The sequence below is a fragment of the Myodes glareolus genome, chromosome 6 (assembly GCF_982192425.1).
Source record: "Myodes glareolus chromosome 6, mMyoGla1.1, whole genome shotgun sequence".
In the NCBI taxonomy this organism is placed as follows: domain Eukaryota; kingdom Metazoa; phylum Chordata; class Mammalia; order Rodentia; family Cricetidae; genus Myodes; species Myodes glareolus.
Genome location: NC_142031.1, coordinates 82,212,257 through 82,234,854, shown reverse-complemented (window position 1 = coordinate 82,234,854; position 22,598 = coordinate 82,212,257). Strand labels below are relative to the sequence as shown.

The 22,598-nt window shown below is 42.4% G+C and overlaps 2 protein-coding genes across 3 annotated transcripts in view; one reads left to right on the top strand and one right to left on the bottom strand.

The window, feature by feature from the left end:
* Positions 1-388: 388 nt before the first annotated feature.
* On the top strand, positions 389-21,260 carry Msh6 (mutS homolog 6). Its single transcript, XM_048416240.3, has 10 exons — positions 389-711; positions 10,730-10,929; positions 13,851-14,020; positions 15,102-17,646; positions 19,032-19,297; positions 20,078-20,195; positions 20,373-20,462; positions 20,554-20,708; positions 20,789-20,988; positions 21,092-21,260. The coding sequence occupies exons 1-10, from the start codon at positions 455-457 to the stop codon at positions 21,171-21,173; spliced, it is 4,083 nt and encodes a 1,360-aa protein (XP_048272197.1). The 5' UTR covers positions 389-454; the 3' UTR covers positions 21,174-21,260.
* Fbxo11 (F-box protein 11) overlaps positions 21,227-22,598 on the bottom strand; it is a 78,694-nt gene continuing 77,322 nt past the window's right edge. For both annotated transcript variants that reach the window (XM_085690939.2, XM_085690940.2), the window contains exon 23: positions 21,227-22,550. In XM_085690939.2, coding sequence (XP_085547065.1) covers positions 22,421-22,550 — 130 coding nt within the window. In that variant the 3' untranslated portion in view covers positions 21,227-22,420. The remainder of the gene's footprint in view (positions 22,551-22,598) is intronic.

The window sequence follows — 22,598 nt, the reverse complement described above, 5'->3', positions numbered from 1 at the left end:
CTGGGCTCTGGTCTGTCCAACCGCAGGGCCGCCCGCAGCGCCAGGTGTTTCCGGGGAACGTTTTATGCGGCCTCCCGCAGGGTGAGTCTCGCCGCTCCAGCTTAGGCCCCGGAAACCGCGCTCGCCACTTCCGTCTTAGACGGGTGACTTCCCAAGGTGCCCACCGCAAACCCGGCAACTTTCCTGCCCAGAGTTTCAAGGCCCGTCGGCCCCACCGGCCCCGCCATGAGGGTGGGGCGGGGCGACTAGATCCCGCCCACCGACGCCGGGGCACGTCTGCGGTGGGGCCCCGCCCACCGCCCCGACGGTGGTGCGTGCGGATTGGCTGCCGGGCTCCGGGCGCTCGGGTCGGACGCGCCTCCTCCCGATTTTCCCGCCAGCTGCTGCCGCGCGGCGGAGGCGGTACCTGTGGGCGCTTCGAGTGGCGGCACGGTCGGGCCCGCCATCCTCCATCATGTCGCGACAAAGCACCCTGTACAGCTTCTTTTCCAAGTCTCCGGCGCTCGGCGACACCAAGAAGGCCGCGGCCGGGGCCTTACGCGAAGGAGGCGCCGCCGCCGTCTCCGGGGCCTCCGCTTCCCTCGGCAAGGATGCGGCCTGGAGCGAGGCTGGATCCGAGCCCCGGCCCGCGGCGGTGTCCGCCTCGTCGCCCGAGGCAAAGAACCTCAACGGGGGACCGCGGAGCTCGGCCGCGCCGGCGGTTCCCGACAGGTAGCGGCTTTGGGGCGCTTAGGCGGCGCGTGGGGCGGCCAGAAGGAGGGGGAAGCTGTGCAGGGCCAGGCGGGCGGGCGGCCGGAGGAGGAGCGGCTTGCCCGGGAGGAGCGGGGCTAGTGCCTGGAACTTTCGGGGGACGCTGGAGGCGCATGCCCACTGTGGGGTGGTATGGGTCGGGTCAGGTCAGGAAGCTCTGGGGCTGAGACGCCCCCCCTTCGGCTCCGCGGGCGGGGGCGTGTCCCGCTGCGGGCCGGGGCCTGGAGGGGGCGGGGCGGGGCACACGTCACGATTGTGTACCTACAGAGGAAGATAGCAGGGAACTTGGGCTGCCGGTGGAAGTTGTAGCTGATGAGAAAGGTGTTCCGGTTTGGGACGACGCAGTTTTTAAATGCACGATTCCACACGAGGGAAGGGTGCGGAAGGTTTTTCTGTTTTGTGGGCCTTCGAAGTTTTGGAGTGTAGTGCCCTTGGCAAGAAAGTTTGCTGGGGAAACCAGCGTGGGGTTGTCATATCACTTTGTGAATTTGTCTTTTTTGTTTGTTTTTTTGGGGGTAATTAGACATTCTGGAAAGCTCGCTTTTATTGTTTGAAACACATAATGTGGTGGTGACTGTTTAAGCCATGACATGGAGGCTCAAGAAAAATCAGATCAAATCTCTAGCCAATGGTTCTTCGCAGCGATTTTTGGTGCCCTGTGTTCAAGGTGTCCTACAGGAATTGTTGGATTTTTCAGAGTTTAACTGATTGTAGGGGCAGTTTCTGTGTACTGGGAGGGGGGTTGTGGTTCTGGCCCCGGAGTGTAGGACCTTGCATGCTGTACTACTGAGCTTTCGTGTCCAGCCCAGAGTTGTATATTTAAATGATCGAAAAAAGCCACTTGAGTAGTCTGGGGTTGGGTTATAACTCAGCACTTGCTGTAGTGTGTTCAAGGCCCTAGCTGTGTCTGACCTAAAGAATTATTAGTAGTCTCTGCTTGTGGGAACTTGAAGCGAGTATCTGTTGAAGAACGCTTATTTACTTGGCTGTGAATTGGTTTTTGTGGCATCCAAAATAAAGGGTCGCATTTACTTTAAAGTACTTTATGTATTTTAATGTATCCTGAGTAGAAACTGACTCCAAAGTAAAATAGGAGTTTTTTTGTGTGTCGGAGGAAGGAGAAGGTGCGGTTCATGTTAGGCGTTTCAGTTCTGTAAACAGACCAAAAGGACAGTTGGAACTAGCCAGATTTGAGTGGCTTCTGGTTCTGGATGAGAACCTGCAAACTAGAAAATAAAAGAGGGTCAGAGGACAACTTGCAGGAGAGTGTAACCGGTTCAATCACTGGACTAATAAGTAGTCCAGTGATTGAGTGTAGGATGGGAGGTGAAGCATCATGTTTGCTGTTAAAATTTCCTTTTGACACCCGGGTGGTAGTGGCACACACCTTTAATCCCAGCAAATCCCAGCAATCAGGAGGCAGAGGCAGGTGGATTTTGTGTTCCGGACCACCTGGTCTACAGAGTGAGCCCCAGGACAGGCTCCAAAGCCACAGAGAGAAACCCTGTCTCGAAAAACAAAAGGTTTTCTTTTGTGCTGAAGTGCTGGTAATTCGCTGGTTCTTTGTCAGCTACCTGTAATACAGATGGGTTCTTCCATTCTGCATTGTCCTCTCATTAAGCTCTGGCCCCCTTTTTTTTTGTCCTGAGACAATCTCTCTGTGTAGCCCTGGCTGTCCTGGAACTGTAAGGAACTGTAAAACTCTAAAATAACTAAAGCATTTCTGACAACTCTGAGGCCTCTCAGCAAGAGTGTGCCCCCTCCCCTTCCTTGGGAACCAGGAATCTAACAAGTAACACGCACTGAAATGTTGGGAACTTCCCATTTCCCTGAGTCTTTGTAAATGTTCTCCAGAAATTGGGGCAAGATAACCTTTAAGATGTTGACTCAGTTCCTGATGTATGTGCCAGGTGGGAGGCCTCCCGGAGACTTGATTTGACTCAGTCCCTGGGAAAGGGGTCAAAGTGACCTCATCTGATCTAGCAACCGCTCTCCAGCCAATTATTGGTAATAGCCCTTTTAAATAAGCCAATCATAATAGTTAAAGAACAACCCCCAGACACCGCCCTTGCTTCTGTGGCTTTTTACTTTAAAAGTAGCCTGTACAGCTATTCCGGGTCTTTCTGGCCTCTCTAATGCTGAAAGACCCTGTCATGACAGAATTAATAAAATCCTCATGCTTTTACATCAGCTGTGGTGTGAGAGATGGTTTCTTGGGGTGACTCGTCCTCAGCGATTGGACTCTAGGGTCCAACAGAACTACCTATGTAGACCAGGCTGGTTTTGAACTCACAGAGATCTGCTTGCCTCTGCATCCTGAGTGCTGGACTTAAAAACATTTGCCATGCTTGGCTCAGGGTATAATGTCATCTTTGTCTATCTTTTTTCCTTGTTTCCCTTTAATTTTTTTATTTTTAGTTTATCTTAATATAGCATTTCCCTCTTCATTTTCCTTCCTCCAATTCCAATTTTTAAATTACAATTTTAATTTAATATAAAAACATTTTATTTGCATACATATTTATGTATGTTGGTCTCTTTATATGAGTGCAGATGCCCATGGAGGCCAGAGTTAGCAGGTGGTTGTGAGTACCCAGCGTTGGTGCTGCGAATAGTACTTATGTGCTTTTAACTGACTCTGGAGCTATCTCTCTGGCTTCTCCTTTTTTAGGCTTAAAAAATACACAGAAAAATTTCAAAATATTTTAGACTCATAATACATTTACAGACCTAAATTGTGGGGTGTTTTTGGTGTAAGTTTTCTTGGATTTTGGTCACACTAGAGCAGGCTAGCTTTTAACTTGGACTAGCTTTTAACTTTAGCTTTCTGCATTAGCCTCCTGAGTGCTGGGATTACAGGCATGCTGTGGTCTTTTTAATTTTGTTTAGTCCTCCCATCCCCCAACACAATATTAGAAGTTAGTCTGGATAGATTATTTATATGGTATCTTTAAACCAGTTTAAATTTTGGAGATGAGTCTTGCTTTGTAGATCACATTGGTTGTGAATTTAGCAATCCTACTCCCCTTTGTTTCTGAAACATGCTCCTACCACCACCTGGAATGCACCACTTTTACTGTGACTGGCTGGCTTTGAACTTCATACATAGCTGCAAGTGACTTTGAACTCCAAATTCTTTTGTTTTCGCCTCTCAAGTGCAGGGATTACAGGCCTGTGTCACCACGGCTAGCTTTATTTATAGAAGCAGATACTAGTTTTGGTCACTAAATGGATTCTTTTTTCAAAAAGTAGGTTAGAGGTGTTGATGAGGTTTATAAACAGCCGTTAGTTGGTACCCACATGCACTAAATGTTGCCCGAATATCAGGGAAATGCTTTGCTATCGAGCTGCCCCCCTTAGCAGGTCATTTTTTAGTTCAGTTAAAATGCTTTTGAAATGAGTATGGTAACACCATTTTGCCTTGAGTCCATTTTGTGTCTGTCTTGTTGCAGGACATGAGAACCCTAAGATTGCATTATTTACTGGAAAATCCTTTTCTAGTTGTGGTGTGGCTCAGCCCTCACGCACCTTTAACTCAAGAGCTTTCTGCTTGAATATTGTAAACAGGATTAAGTAAAGTCAATCATGGGTCAAGAGGCCTAGCAAGCAATCAGTTGACAGAAAAAAAACAGGAGGGATAGAGAGATGCTCAGGAAGTAGATGGGACATTCAGTTTGAGGTTTGTTGTTGGAGATGTGTAGGAAAAGGGATTTGGGGGAGTTGGCTGGGTGCTTTGTCTCTGGGCTAACAGGCTTTCACCCCAGCATCTGGCACTGGAGTCTTTACTGGTAAAATTGCACAATTGAGATTTTGTTAAAAACAACAGTGCCTAACCATTTCCACCTTGGCAACACTTTTGGGACTGTCAACCCTGACCATTGGCCAGATGTTTTAACCGAAGTAATTAATGTTTGTGCAAGCTAAAACATAAAATAACTAAGAAGAAGCATTAATAAAACATAATTGTAGTGTTGTGTCTGGAAAATACTGCTGAGTTCTGCAAAAAGACAGAAGTCACAAAGATACTCCAAACCATCCCTCCCCCAAACACTAATGTAACTGGTTTTGCCTTTAAAAAGACTACTCCTGAGCTGTACCCAAGAGACATTTTGGAGGCATTAGCTTACTCTTGGTCTGGCCATTATTAAAGGACTCTTATGCTCTTAATAGACTTAAATAGCATGGTTGTTGGTTATCTTAAGCAGATCATTTCACTATTACATTACTTTATTTAAATTTTAAGTTAAATATTTTTTTAAAGGCTGGCATGATAACAATCCTTTAATCCCTGCACATGGGCAGGTGGATCTCTGTGAGGTGGAGGCTACTTCATCAATGTAGAGAGTCCCAGGCTAGCTTGTGCTCCATGTTAAGGCTATTATAAAAGTAAAGTTTTACTTTTGTTTATGTGTGCTGTGTTTGCATGTATGTCTGCATCACATGTGTGTCTGGTACCTGTGGAGGATAGAAGGGTTACAGATAGTCATGAACTGTGATCTGGGTGCTGAGAGTTGAACCTAGGTCTTCTGAGAGAACAGCCTAATCTCTGAGCCTTATCTCCAGCCCACTAATTAATATTTGAGATAGTCTCAAATATCAAAAGCTGGCCTCAAAATTTGTTGTGTAATGAAGGATGACCTTGAACCTCTGACCACCCCCCACCCCCAAACCCACTTCTGGATACTAAAGATTACAAGTGTCTGTCACTGCGCCTGGCATTTATTTTTACTCTTTGCTTTTACCCGAGAATAATTTATTTAAAATTTAAAAACTTACGGCATCCAATATTCTGGCATTTCACCTTGAGCATCATGAAGAACCAATGTATGTTACTGTGGGAGAGGATAAGATAATTTTGGCTCACTTATTTCCCACTTTCTTTTTGTTTGTTTTGATAAAGGACACAACCCAGGAACAGCTAAATATAAGAAATGCCTATATATGTGTTTTGTCTGTATGTATGTATATGTACCCATGTGCATATGTGGTGCCTGAGGAAGGCCAGAGGAGGACCTCAGAGCCTCTGGAACTGGAGTTACAGACAACTGTGAGCTGCCATGTGTGTTCAGGGAATTGAACCTGGTTTCTATGGAAGAGTAGCCAGTGCTCTTAATTGCTGAGCCATTTCTCCAGTCCCATTATTTCTATTTTTTAAAAATTACCTGTTAGTATGTGCATGCTGTAGTAGGTTGTGAAAGTCAGGGAACAGTTTGGGGTAGTTTGTTCTTCCACTGTGTGGGTCCTGCAGATAATAGTGCTCAGGCCATCCAGCTTGACAAGTGTTTACCCTCTGAGCCATCTCCTCACCACTGTCTTGACTTTTGGGAGACAGGGTTTCCTCTGTGTAGCCCTGACCGTCTTGGAACTCTCTCTGAAGACCAGGCAGGCCTGGAATTTAAGAGATCCACTGGCCTTTTTTTGATCCACACTGGGATCAAAGGCGTGCACCACCACACTCTTTTTTCAAAATTAATTGCACTATATATGTGGGGCTCTGGGAGATGGTTATGGGGTGTGTATGGAGTTCAGGACAACTTGTGATGTTGGACCCTAGAGTCCAATCACCGAGGAGGAGTCTCCCCAAGAGACCACCCTCACACCACAGTTGATGTAAAAGAAAGAGGATTTAATTAATTCTGTTGTGACAGGGTCTTTCAGCATCCGAGAAGCCAGAAAGACCCTGAATAGCGGGTACAGGCTACTTTTAAAGTAAAAAGCCACAGAAACAAGGGGGGAGCCTGGGGGTTGTTTTCCAACTATTGGGATTGACTTATTCAAAGGGCTATTAACAATAATTGATCTGAGCCAGGACTGGAGGGCTGTTGCCAGATCAGGTGAGGTAAGAGGAAACATTTGAGGGTTACTTTGACCCCAAACATCAGAAACTGAGTCAACATCTTAAGGGTTATCTTGCCCCAATTTCAATAACTGAGTTCTATAATAACTCAGTCCTGGTTCCCAAGGAAGGGCGGGGGGGGGGAGGGGAGAGGACGACACACTACTGCTGAGAGGCCTCAGAGTTATTTTACTGTAGAGTGAGAGGCACCCTTACCCAGGTACTTTGACTTGCTGAACTCTGGCTCTGCTGTAGTTCCAGATGTAGTCCAAACTGCCTCTGTCTCTCAGGTGCTGGGATTGAAGATTGCATCATCATTATATGTGGGAACTGGGGAGGTTGGGTGGTAAAGAACTTGCTTTACAACTATGATCTTAGTTCAGTACACAGAAACCACCTTAAAAAATGAGCTGGGCATGGTGGCATATGCCCTTGGCATTGGGGAGGATCCCTGGGGCTAGCAGGCCATCCAGCCTAGCCCATTTGGCAAGTTTGAGGGCAGTCAGAGATTCTGTCTCAGAACAAAAAAACGATGGCTGGTAACAGGAATGACACGAGATTGACCTCTGGTCCTCACATCCCTGTGAATGTATACACATGCACTCAACACACAAAGCTTTTAGTATTGCTAGAAAAACCTGAAAGCCGGGCAGTGGTGGTGCAAGCCTTTAATCCTAGCACTTAGGAGGAAGAGGGAGGTGAATCTCTGAGTTTGAGGCCAGCCTGGGCTACAGAGCAAGTTCCAGCAACACTTGACCTCATTGGCATATTTTTCCCTAGTGCAAAAAAAATTGTCTTGGTTTACAACAGAGGTTAAATGTGCTCCACATTGGGAATTACAGCCATAGACATCCATCAGCGATAATAAAGGAATATAGCTTAGAGAAAAAGTCCCCGTCCTTAGAAATCAAAGCCAGGTGTGCTGGCTTTGATCCTAGCCCTAGGAGGCAGAGACAGACAGATCTTTTGTTTGCCATCCAAGTATACTGAGGAGTTCCAAGACAGCCTGGGCTACACAAGAAAACACTATCACGGAAAAACAAAATTAAGGAAAAAAAGATTTTAGAGAACTCAGTCCAGTTTTCCAGTTGCTAAACTGACTGAGTGAAGGGAGGGAAGGCCAGCCCTCATTTGGCCCTAGGCTTAGAGTTATGGGCTAGGCCTTTATCTGAAACCCTGAGAGTGGAGAGGGAAGTTACTGGTTCCCTGTTGAAAACCTGGCAAGGCCAGTAATAGCCTGGAGACAGGGCTTTGGGGAAGGATCCTGGGAAACACCCCCCCCATCCCCCTCCCCTCCCCGGCTGTATGCTTTATTTAATAAACTTGCTTGGCATTAAGGCACAGTTTATGCAAGACCTTCTGACCTCAGTTTTCCTATCTTTATTTTTTGGTCCCCTGGTTCTTCCTCTTGGGATGTTTGTGTCACTGAAGATAAGGAAACAGTTATCTGTTTGAATTGTGCAGGTACAGCTTCTTAATGATGACCACAGTGTGAGCCTGATGTGATATGCATAAACTTGTACTGGCCATTGTAGAATCTGAAGTTGTGCCAGGCAGTGGTGGTGTCTCACACTTTTAGTCCCAGCACTTGGGAGGCAGAAACAAAGGATCTATCTCTTGAGTTCAAGGCCAGTCTGAGTTTCAGGAAAACTGGAAAAGTGAGTTTCAGGACAGCCAGAGCTGTGTGTGTGTGCGCGCGCATACACACACACACACACACACACACACACACACACACACTGTTTGAAAACAACAACAACAAAAACCAAAAAGTGAAATTATAAGTCAGTCCTTATAAAGATACAGAGACAATACAAGATGATGCTCATATTCTCTTACTATTGTAATCTTTTTAAAAAAGATTTATTTTTTAAAATATGTATACAGTGTTCTGTCTGCATACTTGCCTGCAGCACAGAAGAAGGCATCTGATCTCATTTTGGATGGCTGTGAACCACCATGTAGTTGCTGGGAACTGAACCCGGTACCTTTTAAAGAGTAGTCAATGCTCTCTCTTAACTTTTGAGCCATTTCTCTACTCCTCTTTCTGTTGTATTCTAAAAGTATGTTTTCCCTCTTTGAGTTCCGGAATGGAGCCCATAGCTATGCCCGTGGTATACAAGTGTTGTACCATTGACCTATGTTAACCAAATAAACGTGTTCTTGTGTGCATGTAGACACATTTTTGAGCACGTCTTGTAATCCAGGATGGCCTTAAAATCATTGAGTTCCTCCTGCTTCAGCCATAATTATGGGCTGGGATTGCAGGCATGTGCTCTCATGCCTGGTTGGGGAAGTGGTTTTTGAAGAAATACTGCTTCATGATTGGGACCAAGTCAGTTGACGTCAGTTGACTTCAGCTGACTACTCTGGAAAGGTTGGAACTATTCTTACTGTAGTAGTGTGCTTATCTTAATGTCGGGGCCCACTAGGAATGTACAGCAGATGATGGCTATTCAGCTGGTCGGCCCCCATCGGATGAATGATTGTGATGGGGAGCTCCACTGTGTGGGGCTGGCTGTGGGTGGCATTTGTTTCTGCCTGTAGTTTTCTCATGTGCTGCCACAATTCTTCCCTAAAAAGAACAGCTGTGTGGGTTCTTTCCACAGCCTACTGATGGTGTGTTTTACACTTTTTGGGCATAATTATATCTGAATTGACAGAAGGATGATTTGTTCTTATACTGTATAATTTTGATGAATAAAATATACTTTCATGCCAGGCCTTTATTCCATGGCTTCAAGATAGTTTTATGCAATTAGCTGATTTAAAACCTCAGAGCAAATCCAAAGTAGACTAGTTATAAATGAAATGCACAAGGACAAATTCCCAGGTGTCTATTGCTGTACCAAGGTCAAGCATGGAACAACTATTATGCCAGCTTTTTTTTTTTGCTTGCAAAAACCCTGGCAGACAACTTTCAAGACACAACTCCCTGTACAAACCCTCTCAGCAGCTGCACATACTCCTCACTTTTATGATACGAGGTCCAGCCAGCTGTTTATTGCTTAGGTCCTGAATTTCAATGTCACTCTGTATGATGTCTCTCAGGCTAAGTACAGAGAGACTTTGCCTCCTGCCTACATGACTAAGTGCAAGCGTTGTCATGGTTATTCATTTCCAGCTGATCGGTGTGACATTCTAACCTGAGAAACTGTGATTCCTTGTGTATCAGAATGACCGTTTCTTATGTTTACTGAAGAAATGATATGTTTCTTGAGTGTGTGTTTCTTACTCCCCTCAGATAGAAAAGCTGCATTCCTGGATTTTTTACATACCCTGGGTACAGTCTGGGAGCAGACCCTCCAAAGGCTGCAATATTTTAATATTGTACGTGCTGACAACCTTTTAAGTGGGCCTAGAGAATACTGCTATTTAATGCACTTGGGCAGGAATAGTTATTAGTGGCCTTTCTATCGTTGAGGGGGTTCTTGAATGTTCTGTTCCGAGTTCTTTCCTTTTCCTATCTCTTCTTTGCTCAGAGACAACCCACAAGAGCCAAATTGTATAGGCATGCGTATTCACTGTTTCTCTCTCTCTCTCTGGACTTTTGAGACAGGGTTTCACTGTGTCACAGTCTTGGCTGTCCTGGAACTAGTGACCAGGCTGGCCTCAAAACTCAAGAGAGCTGCCTGCCTTTGCCTCCTGAGTACTGGGATTAAAGGTGTACACCACACTGCCCAGCCCTGTAAGTCTTGTAACTGACAGGATACTGTCTGAATTTTCATTTTAAAACTTCTGAGAAACAGTTGTCATCTAGTAGCAGTGTATGTTTTAATTGTTAAATAAGCACTATATTAGCTTATGTTATAAAAGGTGAACCTTCTGACTTACCAGAAGTTTCTAAAGGAGTCTTTTTTTAAAATAGAATTTTTAAAATTATTTATTTAACTTTATTTTTATGTGCATTGGAAGGAAGGTGTCATTCCCTGGAGCTGGATTTCCAGACAGCTGTGAGCTGCCATGTGGGTGCTGGGAATTGAATCTGGGTCCTCTGAAAGAGCAGTCAGTGCTCTTAACTGCTGAGCCATCTCTCCAGTCCTCTTAATGAGAGCTTCCTTAAAATTGTTTATTTGTGGGTAATTGCCTTTGAAGTAAGGTAACTAAATATTAACCGAATTCTATATTTCTTTTTGGCAACAGTTCTTGTGACTTTTCACCAGGCGATTTGGTTTGGGCTAAGATGGAAGGTTATCCCTGGTGGCCTTGCCTGGTTTATAATCATCCCTTTGATGGAACATTCATCCGGAAGAAAGGGAAATCGGCTCGTGTTCATGTCCAGTTTTTTGATGACAGTCCAACAAGGGGCTGGGTTAACATAAGGATGTTAAAGCCATATACAGGTAAGAGATACAGGGTGAGTGGGAGAGGAGATACTGATTGTCCATTATATAGTGAAATTGTGTGTGTGTGAGTAAGAGAGAGAGAGATTCCTCTGCAGATTGTAAAAATAGCAGTTGTAATCTGACATTAAAGAAATGGGATGCAGCTGGTCTTTGCTCCTTCATTTTGTATGGAACCTTTATTTTTGTCTTTCTAATGACGTACAGCAATTAAAGCCCTTCATGAAAAATTTGTCTCTTGATGGGAGTTAATTGAACTATGAAACAGACAGAAGTGTAAAAAGTTCTATTAGCTCTATTTTGAAGGAATAAATAGGTAATGTAGCAGGATAATAGTGTGGATCAGTGACATTCTCTATGACAGATGCATACCACATGGCCTCCAAAACTACAGCTTATTGAGTATATTTGAGTTGTGTATCACATCAGAACTCTATAGGCCAACTTTATTTGCACAGACACCAACAGTGCTGCATAAAACTTCACCTCACATGGGCCAAGGACATCTCCTGTCTCTTGTTACATACAGGATACAGTGCACTGTACATTACCTGTGAGCAAGTCCACATCCTTTATTCCCAGCATTCCAGGTTTGCACATTGAACTCTCTGGTATATGGGATACAACAGGATCAGTTTCCCAGAACTCTTAAGAACCATACCTCTTGCTTAGTATGCTTGTCCTGCAAAAGGTAGGTTCACTGAAAAATACCATGTCAGAATGGATAGAGAACCAGGAAGTTGATCCTCTTACTTAACCTGCTATATAATCTTGGTGAATGATACTGTTTTTTTTGTTTTGTTTTGTTTTGTGTTTTTGAGACAGGGTTTCTCTGTAGCTTTGGAGCCTGTCCTGGAACTAGCTCTTGTAGAACAGGCTGGCCTCAAACTCACAGAGATCTACCTCCCAAGTGCTGGGATTAAAGGCGTGCATCACTACCGCCCGGCTCTGATACTGTTACTCATATATAAAATGACTTCTTATGGCAGCCAATGATAAATGAGTTCTTTAGAAATAACTGTAATATTTTAAAACTGCCTGTGCAAAATCAGGAAAGTGTTTATATTGTCATTGTGTGTGTGAAATGTTATGTCTTGGTCTTTAAAATTCTATCCTTTGTTCTTTAAAATTCCCATTTGTTGGGCTGAGGGTATATTTTGGTGATAGAGCTCTTGCCCAGAATGAGCACAAGTACAAGGTCTTGTTTTTTCCTGCTAGTGTTGGGGAAACTGCCCCTGGTTGTTCTGGATACTGTTGACTAGGCTGGCCTCAAATTCACAAGAGATCCGCTTGCCTCTGCTCCCATTCCTGAGTGTTGGGATTAAGGGAGTAGTGGGGGGGGGCTATTTTTCTTTTTGAGACTAAATTGTATAGGCTACTCACTTCGTAGCCTAGGCTGACTTTGAATTTTTGTTTTTGAGACAAAGTGCTTTTTGTGTAGCTCTGGCTGTTGTGGAACTTACTATATACACCAGTCTGGGCTCCAGCAGAGATCTGCCTGCCTCTGCTTCCCTGTGCTGGGTAAAGGTATGCACCACCACAACCTGTTTGCTTTGAATTTGGAGTCCTCATCCTTCAGTTTCTCTTTGAGTTGGAATTACAATTCTACCATAGGCTAGGTCCCAGCACGCATGCACGTGCACACACACACACACACACAGAGTTGAAATAACATGCTTGTTTTAGTTTGCTAGCCAGGAGCATGAATGGAGAGGCCTCTTGTACAAATTCTGTCTCGTAGTTTATGTGGTGTGGTGTGTGTAGTAAAGCTATAGTGGGCACTTTGGCAAAAGTTCAGACCCCCCCCCCTTCCAGTTGATAATTCTTGTTGCATGTTATAGCTTTTGCTCTTTAGGGAAAGGGTAAGTTGTATCTTCAGTTTTCTTAGATGGTTCATAGAAGTTGTTAGTTCCAATGAAGTTCAGGTAGTCCTGTTTCCATGTGCAGAAAGAAGGTAATATAATAATGTTTTGGATTTGTTAATTTAGACATCTGGCTTTTCTTTTCCAGTCATGGTTCTATTTTGGCAGAAGAACAGATCAGAGACATTTCAGTTTCTAGTAATGTCTTTTAAAAAAGTAATTTTTAACATTAAATTTGTGATGCAAAGTTTTCATTGAATAGATAAAAATATTTTCACTTAAGATAATGAAAATCAAGTTCTAGGGATTGAACTCAGCGTTCGTGATAGGCCAACATTCAACCATTGCATTGCATTCCTATGAAATAAATTTTAAATGAAGAGTTTTATTTTAAAGCAGAGGTCTTTGAATGTTACATTTGATGCTGGGAGGAAAAAGTATTTAAATGATAGGCACTTTGTTAAAGAACTGCAGTTTGGTTCTTTTTTTGAGACTGGGTTTTATGTAGCCTAAGCTGGACTCCATCTCTGCAGCATCTTGAGCTCCTGACTCTTCAGATGTCTGCCTCTCAAGGGTTGGATATTACATTTTAGTATTACCACTTCTGGTTCTGGTATAATGGCGCTGGGGATACGACCCAGGGCCTCTCATGTGCTAGGCATGCATTCTACCAGTTTAGTTACATTCCTGCCTGGTTATCCAGCTGTTCATTTAAATAAAGTTGATCTGTCCCTGGGACAATTTTAGAAAGAGTCCCTACCAAACCACATTAATATTTGCTTCACTGTGAGGTTTGTCATACCGTGGCACATTCTGTGACCTTAGAATAGAGACTTAAGTGGCCTGGGATGATTTAACAGGGCAAATTCAAAGTAAAATTGGTGATTGCCGTTTTATTGCTAGCTTTCCCCTGAAAATTCCTTCCTATAAGCTTTTGACCTATGTATATGAAAAAAAAATGGGGCATTAAAAATTATAACTGATTGTAACCATTCTTGTTCACATTGTAATTTGGCCAACTATTCAGCCACTGTGTTCTCATTGTAAGTATATTTCTAGGTTCAAAGTCCAAGGAAGCCCAAAAGGGAGGTCATTTTTACAGTTCAAAGTCTGAAATTCTGAGAGCAATGCAACGTGCAGATGAAGCCTTAAATAAAGACAAGATGAAGAGGCTTGAGTTGGCAGTGTGTGATGAGCCTTCAGAGCCAGAAGAGGAGGACGAGAAAGAGGTTAGGCATTCAGTTCTCGTAAAGTTTAATGAGGTAAAATGATAGGTATGTGATGCACAAGCCTTTAATTCCAGCACTTGGGAGGCAGAGGCAGGCAGATCTCTGAGTTTGAGGCCAGCCTGGTCTACACAGAGTAAGTTCAAGGACAGACAGGACTACACAGAGAAACCCTATTATTGTTGTTTTTTTTAAGTGACTGTCCAGTGTGTGTGTGTGTGTGTGTGTATATGTATATATATATATATATATATATATACATACATACATACATATACACACATCTGTATTTTCCTAGATTTTTCAACAGTTACCTCCCCCTTTTTGAGACAATCTTTGTAGCTGAAAGCTAGCTTCAAGCTCAGAATCTTCTTGCTTTCTGCTTTTCAAATATTGGGCTGTTACACATGGTATCTCCCAGTCCTTGGGATTGAACCCACGGTCTCATGCATGTTAGACCAGTGATCTACTACTCAGTCTTTTTTTTTTTTAACCACTCCTTTATAGAAAAAAGTTATTTTTTATTTGAGATAGGGTGTTGCTGAGTTGCCCAGGCTAGCCAGAACTCCTGACTTAATATCACAAGAAGTTGGATTATTGACCTGATGTAGCAGGTTCAGTTTAGGCTAAATAAATAGCTTTAAGAAAGAACATTTTCTTAAGATGTGTGCAACATTGCAGCATACAGGTAATATTCCACAGCAGTATTGTTTTTATTTCTCTAAGACAGGCCTTGAACTGACATGTAGTGAGGATGACTTTAGTAATTCTCCTGCTTCTACCTCCCAAGTGCTGGAATTACAGGTGTATGCCAACATTCCTGGTTTATGAATTACTGGGGATCAAACCAAGGAATTTGCATGTTAAGTTAACTGAGCTATGTCCCTGCCTCATGTTGACCTCAATATTCCAGTAATGTTCTTGCCTCAGCCTCCGAAGTACTGGGGTTTAATGAGCCTGAGTCATAACGTCTGGGTTCCACACAAGGATTTTTCAGGTTTTGTTTTAGAATTTTTTTCTTAATTTATGGTGCTAGAGATTGACTAAGAGCCTTTTATTTTAAATTTTTTTCCCTCTTTGGCAGGTGCAGCATGCAGCTTATGTATCCGATAAGAGTGAAGATGATAATCAAAGTGAAAGTGAAGAACTGCAGCCTAAGGTGCAGGGGCCTAGGCGAAGCAGTCGGCAAGTAAAAAAGCGAAGGATCATATCAGATTCTGAGAGTGACATTGGTGGCTCTGATGTAGAATTCAAGCCAGACACTAAGCAAGAAGGAAGCAGCGACGAAATGAGCAGTGGGGTTGGAGACAGTGATAGTGAGGACCTGGGCACCCTTGCCAAAGGTGCTTCAAAGCGGAAGAGAGTAATGGCTGGTCATGGCGCATTTAGAAGGAAAAGTTCAAGGAAGGAAACATCCTCAGCCACCAAACAAGCGACTCGAATTTCGCCAGAAACCAAGAGTACCTTGAGTGCTTTCTCTGCCCCTCAAAATTCTGAATCCCAAACCCATGTTAGCGGAGGAGGTGATAACAATGGTGGGCCCACTATTTGGTATCATGAAACTTTAGAATGGCTTAAGCCAGAAAAGAGAAGAGATAAGCACCGGAGATGGCCCGATCATCCTGATTTTAATTCTTCCACACTGTATGTGCCTGAAGATTTCCTTAATTCTTGTACTCCAGGGATGAGGAAGTGGTGGGAGATTAAGTCTCAGAACTTTGATCTTGTTATTTTTTATAAGGTGGGGAAGTTTTACGAATTGTATCACATGGATGCTGTTATTGGAGTCAGTGAGCTGGGACTAGTATTCATGAAGGGCAACTGGGCCCATTCTGGTTTTCCGGAAATTGCATTTGGCCGATTTTCAGATTCCTTGGTGCAGAAGGGCTATAAAGTAGCACGAGTGGAACAGACTGAGACTCCAGAAATGATGGAAGCACGATGCCGGAAGATGGCACACGTGTCTAAGTTTGACAGAGTGGTGAGAAGGGAGGTTTGTAGGATCATTACCAAGGGCACACAGACGTATGGTGTGCTGGAAGGTGATCCCTCTGAGAACTACAGTAAGTACCTTCTGAGCCTTAAAGAGAAAGAGGAAGATTCTTCTGGGCACACTCGTGTATATGGTGTGTGCTTTGTTGACACTTCACTGGGCAAGTTTTTCATGGGTCAGTTTTCAGACGATCGTCATTGTTCCAGATTTAGGACTCTTGTGGCACACTATCCTCCAGTACAAATTTTGTTTGAGAAAGGAAATCTCTCTACAGAAACCAAAACAGTTCTGAAAGGTTCATTGTCCTCTTGTCTTCAGGAAGGTCTGATACCAGGTTCCCAATTTTGGGATGCTGCTAAGACTCTGAGAACACTCCTTGAAGAAGGATATTTTACTGGGAAGTTAAATGACGACAGTGGTGTAGTAATGCCTGGGGTACTTAAAAGTATGACCTCAGGGTCAGATTCTATTGGCCTAACACCAGGAGAGAATAGTGAATTGGCCCTCTCTGCTCTAGGTGGTTGTGTTTTCTACCTCAAAAAATGCTTGATTGATCAGGAGCTTCTATCAATGGCTAATTTTGAAGAATATTTTCCCTTGGATTCTAAAATGGTCACCACAGTAAAACCTGGTGCTGTCTTTACTAAAGCCAATCAGCGAATGGTGCTAGATGCAGTGACATTAAACAACTTGGAGATTTTCCTCAATGGGACAAATGGTTCTACTGAAGGGACTTTGCTAGAAAGGCTTGATACTTGTCATACTCCCTTTGGCAAGCGGCTCCTAAAACAATGGCTTTGTGCCCCCCTCTGTAGCCCTTGCGCTATAAGTGACCGCTTAGATGCTGTGGAAGACCTGATGGCCTTGCCTGACAAAGTCACTGAAGTTACAGATCTCCTAAAGAAGCTACCAGATCTTGAGAGGCTACTGAGTAAGATCCATAATATTGGATCTCCCCTAAAAAGCCAGAACCACCCAGACAGCAGGGCTATAATGTATGAAGAAACCACATACAGCAAAAAAAAGATTATTGATTTTCTTTCTGCTCTAGAAGGATTCAAAGTAATGTGTAAGATTATAGGGCTTATGGAGGATGTTGCTGATGATTTTAAGTCTAAAATCCTTAAGCAGGTTGTCACTCTACAGACAAAAAGTCCTGAAGGCTGCTTTCCTGATCTGAGCACAGAACTGAACCGATGGGATACTGCTTTTGACCACGAGAGGGCTCGGAGGACTGGACTCATTACTCCAAAGGCAGGATTTGACTCTGATTATGACCAAGCACTTGCTGACATACGGGAGAATGAACAGAGTCTCCTGGAATACTTAGATAAACAGCGCAGTCGGCTTGGATGCAGGACCATAGTCTACTGGGGAATTGGTAGGAACCGTTACCAGTTGGAGATTCCAGAGAATTTTACTACCCGCAATCTACCAGAAGAATATGAGTTGAAATCTACTAAAAAGGGCTGTAAACGATACTGGACCAAAACGATTGAGAAGAAGTTAGCTAATCTTATAAATGCTGAAGAACGTAGGGACATGTCTTTGAAGGACTGCATGAGGCGGCTGTTCTATAACTTTGATAAAAATTACAAGGACTGGCAGTCTGCTGTAGAATGCATTGCAGTACTGGGTAAGGCTTTAAACAACCCTGTTCCCTAGGCTTGGATTGATACAGCTTTGTGTCTCAGCTATACATCTCTAAACATGGGTGTGCATATTGACATGTATGCATACATTTTTGTTTTGAATCAGACGAACTACATTGCACAAGGCAATTGAAGTAACTGAAATTTGGATTTTAGCCATTAATAGCTTTGTGGCATTTTTTTGGAATAGCTGAATTATTGAGGGAAGATTTTTTTTCAGATTTCTTTTAAATGTTTAATGATACTAGGTCATTTGCTTTTTTGATTTGAGACAGAATTTCGAGTTCAAGCTTACCTTGAACTCCTGGCAATCTTCTTGCCTCAGCTCCTCAACTGCTAGGATTACTTGTAGGAGTAAGCCACTATTGCCTAGATTTACAATTTAATTTGCCATGCTAGGGATGAAATCTAGAACCTTGCACATGCTAGGCAAACACTGCCACTAAGCCAACTCTTGACCCCAAATTGCTTTTATAATTGAGGTTTTGATTTTTTTTAAGCAGAAATTTGGTAATCTTTATATATCAGGGCTTTAAAATATGGAAGCCAGAATTTGTTCTAGGTTCCTCCTCACCTTTTTGATGGTGTGGGGGACTGAAGCAAGTGCTTCAAGTATTTGTCCACTGAACTACAACCCTAAGGTACTATACTGAGACTGTAACCCTCATCTGAACACAATTATTAAATGGACTGAACAGTAAAATCCTTTCACAGCACAGATATTCTAAGTTGGTCTCACTTTCTGGCTGTTCCCCAGCACTAGCTATAAGGTCCTATCACATTGTGTGCTGACCTTGAACTCAGAGATTCCCCCTTGCCTCTGTTTCCTAAGTGCCCGGATTAAAGGCTCACACCTTTAGATAGACCTCCCAGCTGGTCTATCTCTTATTCCTTATTATATAAGCAGCCACCCTCATGGGGATGTGGAGGAGAAGAGAGGACTTTCAGTCACAGCATTTTGTTGTTCTAAAATGGGCTCTACTACGTGGCTTTCCAAGTGCTGGGATTAAAGGTGTTTGGTATCATGCCTGGCACTAAGAGCATTTTAGGACAAAATAGAACATAAAGTAAACATACTTTACTGAGTAGTACAGTACCTTTTGTGTGTGTTAGGGATTGTGCTTGTTACAGTTCCTGTGGAGATGATAGCTTAGTGGGAATTTGCTCTCCTACCGTGCAGATCCTGGGGATTGAACTTAGGTCATTGGGCTTGGTGGCAAGCACCTTTGGCCTGCTGAACCATCTTGCTGGCCCATTTTTAAAAAGACATTTTATAGAAGCTAGAACAAGTACTGTGTAGTGGGTATGATAATGTATACCTAGCAAGAAATGAACAAAATGATGCTTTACTTTTTTCTTCTTTTGACAGATGTCTTACTGTGCCTGGCTAACTATAGTCAAGGAGGAGATGGTCCAATGTGTCGCCCAGAAATTCTATTACCAGGAGAAGACAGACACCCCTTCCTAGAGCTTAAAGGGTCACGGCATCCCTGCATTACCAAGACTTTTTTTGGAGATGATTTTATTCCTAATGACATCCTGATAGGCTGTGAAGAAGAAGAAGAAAATGGAAAAGCCTATTGTGTGCTTGTTACTGGACCAAATATGGGGGGCAAATCTACACTCATAAGACAGGTAATTTACCCTTCATGTTCTATTAATTAGAAAGTAGTTGTAAGGTGAGGGGCAAATAGACTCTAGTCCATTTTCCAGATAGCACAAAGTCACATAAGAGGGAAACTAGTTGCATTTGTCTCAAGGTGGTAAACACACAATTAGATGAGCGAGGCCCTGGCTTTGATTTTCATGACCTCAACAAAGATAGAGGGGGAGGTGATGAGGGTCTTTGACTTGACTAAATTTAGAAAGTACATTCAAAATGAACAAAATTGTAGAGATTATATAATAAAATAATGATACTGGTTTATTTTGATTCTGGGGATTGAGTCCAGAGCCTCATGTGTGTACCTGTTCTTTTTGTTGGGTTTCTCTGTGTAACAGTCTTAGCTGTCTTGGAACTAGCTCTTATAGACCAGACTTGTCTTGAACTCAAGAGATCCTGCCTCCTGAGTCTTGGGATTAAAGGTGTTCGTTACTACTGCCTGGCATGTGTACATGTTCATATGGCTGAGCACATCCTTCTATCTGTACTGTTCTTCTTCCCCAGGACTGTTATAAAATTAACTACTTAGAGGAAACAAAGCAGCCATTTTGACATATTTGTCTTTTCACTAGACTTAGCCAACCACAGAGCTAAATTTTAAATTTCCAAAAGACTGTAAAGAAATCAAATGTTTGTTAGGCTTTACTTATATTGAGTGCCAAATTCGTACATGAGGACTCTTGAGTCAAATGTGTACTATGTATAGGTTCTCTTAATACTAATCATGACATTCCTTTCCTCTACCTTCACAGGCTGGTCTATTGGCTGTAATGGCCCAGATGGGTTGTTATGTACCTGCTGAAGTGTGTCGGCTCACACCAGTAGATAGAGTGTTTACTAGACTTGGTGCCTCAGATAGGATAATGTCAGGTGAGTTGTTCTTTCTCCTCCACCCACCCACCCCTAAGGCAAGGATAAAACTTGGCATTATGTAAAAGTCAAACTTTAAAAACATGTTAAAAGTTACAAATTTTGTGGTTTCACCTCTTGCTTGTCATATTCAAACAAGATATAATCTGTTGTTAATAGTCCTGTTTCCTTTTTTAGGTGAAAGTACATTTTTTGTTGAACTGAGTGAAACTGCCAGCATACTTAGGCACGCAACAGTCCATTCTCTGGTGCTTGTGGATGAGTTAGGTAAGAAGCAGCTTTGTAGTGCTCAGGCTGCTCCTGGCACCCTGTCATGAGGTGCACATCCCCTAATGCACAGTACATTTCACTTTCACAGGAAGAGGAACTGCAACTTTTGATGGGACAGCAATAGCCAATGCAGTTGTTAAAGAACTTGCTGAAACCATAAAGTGTCGAACATTGTTTTCTACACACTATCATTCATTAGTAGAAGACTATTCTAAAAACGTTTCTGTGCGCCTAGGACACATGGTAGGTGGAATTACCCAGGCATTTTTCAGTTGGCAGCAAATAAATCAGAGCTGTAATAAAATAGTTTTTCTTTCTTGAAGGCTTGCATGGTAGAAAATGAATGTGAGGATCCCAGCCAGGAAACTATTACCTTCCTCTATAAATTCATTAAGGGAGCCTGTCCCAAGAGCTATGGTTTTAATGCAGCAAGGCTTGCTAATCTTCCGGAGGAGGTTATTCAAAAGGGACACAGAAAAGCAAGAGAATTTGAGAAGATGAATCAGTCATTACGACTATTTCGGTAATTATTTCTGAATAAAGAATACAATTTTCCTATAGCTGACTTTGTTGGAAGGCCTGTATATAGACAAAATGAAATAATTAAATTTTTTTTTTTTTTAAAGGGAAGTTTGTCTGGCTAGTGAAAAGTCGACTCTAGATGCTGAAGCTATCCATAGGTTGCTGGCTTTGATTAAAGAATTGTAGACTACATTGGAAGCTGAGTTGACTTTTGACAAAGGTGGTAAATTCAGACAACATTATGATCTAATAAACTTTATTTTTTAAAAATGACCATTTTTCCATTTTCTTTCTAGGAAATTAAACCCTTTTAATTCTCATCTACCTTCTACATAATGGTTATTGAATACTCCACAATATATTAAGTCTAGATGTTATGGTACATGCATACACTTTCAGGCTGTTTATACCCACTGTCACCAATACACATAAATGGGAGGGGGAGCTATGAAACTGTATAGGGCTGTATATATACTGGTCTCAGCTTAATGTAGGAAACTTTTAATTTCCAGCCATCTTGTCTAAACTGTTCAAATAAAAACTATGAACAGAATTCAAATACAGGCCTGTTTTGAAGAGACTTTCTAATAAGTGAACTTTAAAACATAGTAGTTTTTACCTTTCACAAAACTGAGATACAAGAATACTTTTGTTTACAGTGCATCCCTTCCTAGGAAGTCTCATTAAAACACACTCAACTTTTTTTCTAGGGATGAATTTTTTTTTTTTTTTGAATGCTGCACAGGAGAGGGAAGGAAATAATAGTTTTAACTTTTCTTAAAGGATACCAGAAACATTGCTGGATATAATTTAAGATTAGTGTTTTTCTCTTTCATAGAAAGAACGTACATACTGGGACATGAGTACAGTTACAGCAAGTCTAGGTGTGCTAACAAAACAGGGCACATTCAAGTACAATAAGATTTTGCTTGAAATTAAAAACAAACTACATGAGATTAAAGCATTAAAATCATATTCTCAATCTGAATACATGTTAAAAAAATCAATGCAGAAGTGCTAGCTCACATTTTTACCATATTACAAAAGCAATTGGTACCCATGTCCATAAAGGCAGCAACAAAGCTGCTTGTCTATTTGAAGATTACTACTGCAAATCGGACTGCATTCAATGCTAGTTGTAAAAACACCAGCTTTTTCAGAAGTTGGTATCTGTACAGAATTGCAGCTTCACTTCTGTCCCTTCAAAAGTCTTTACACAGTAATGCTAAAATACCCAGCTTTGAGATCCTGAGTCAATATATTGCCACTTTCTTTTTGGTAGCTTGAGCTTCATAGTGTCAACTGACCTTGTGTATCCATCTTTTCAGTACAGTCTCTTTCTGTAGCATGGGCAAGTATTTTAAATCTTCCAAAAAAAAAATGTTTTTAAGTTACGATGTTAGAATGACAGGACTTTTTCTTTAGGGAGGAATTCAGTTGTGCTGCAACGTATTAGATTCTATAGGTGGAGCAGAATCATATAATGTGTCTGTATCGTGTGTAGGCTCACCAGCTAATGTACAAGGGTTGGACAGTGTTCCAGCACCACAGTCACAGAAAAACCTAAAGCAAAATGAAAATCCAAAAATTAGCAAAGTGAAGGGAAGTAAC

Excerpts from the sequence above, each read along its gene's own strand:
- Msh6 (XM_048416240.3), top strand. The coding sequence starts at position 455 with ATGTCGCGACAAAGCACCCTGTACAGCTTCTTTTCCAAGTCTCCGGCG. Across the intron at positions 712-10,729 it reads GCGCCGGCGGTTCCCGACAG|TTCTTGTGACTTTTCACCAG; the intron begins GTAGCGGCTTTG and ends TTTTGGCAACAG. Across the intron at positions 17,647-19,031 it reads AGAATGCATTGCAGTACTGG|ATGTCTTACTGTGCCTGGCT; the intron begins GTAAGGCTTTAA and ends TTCTTTTGACAG.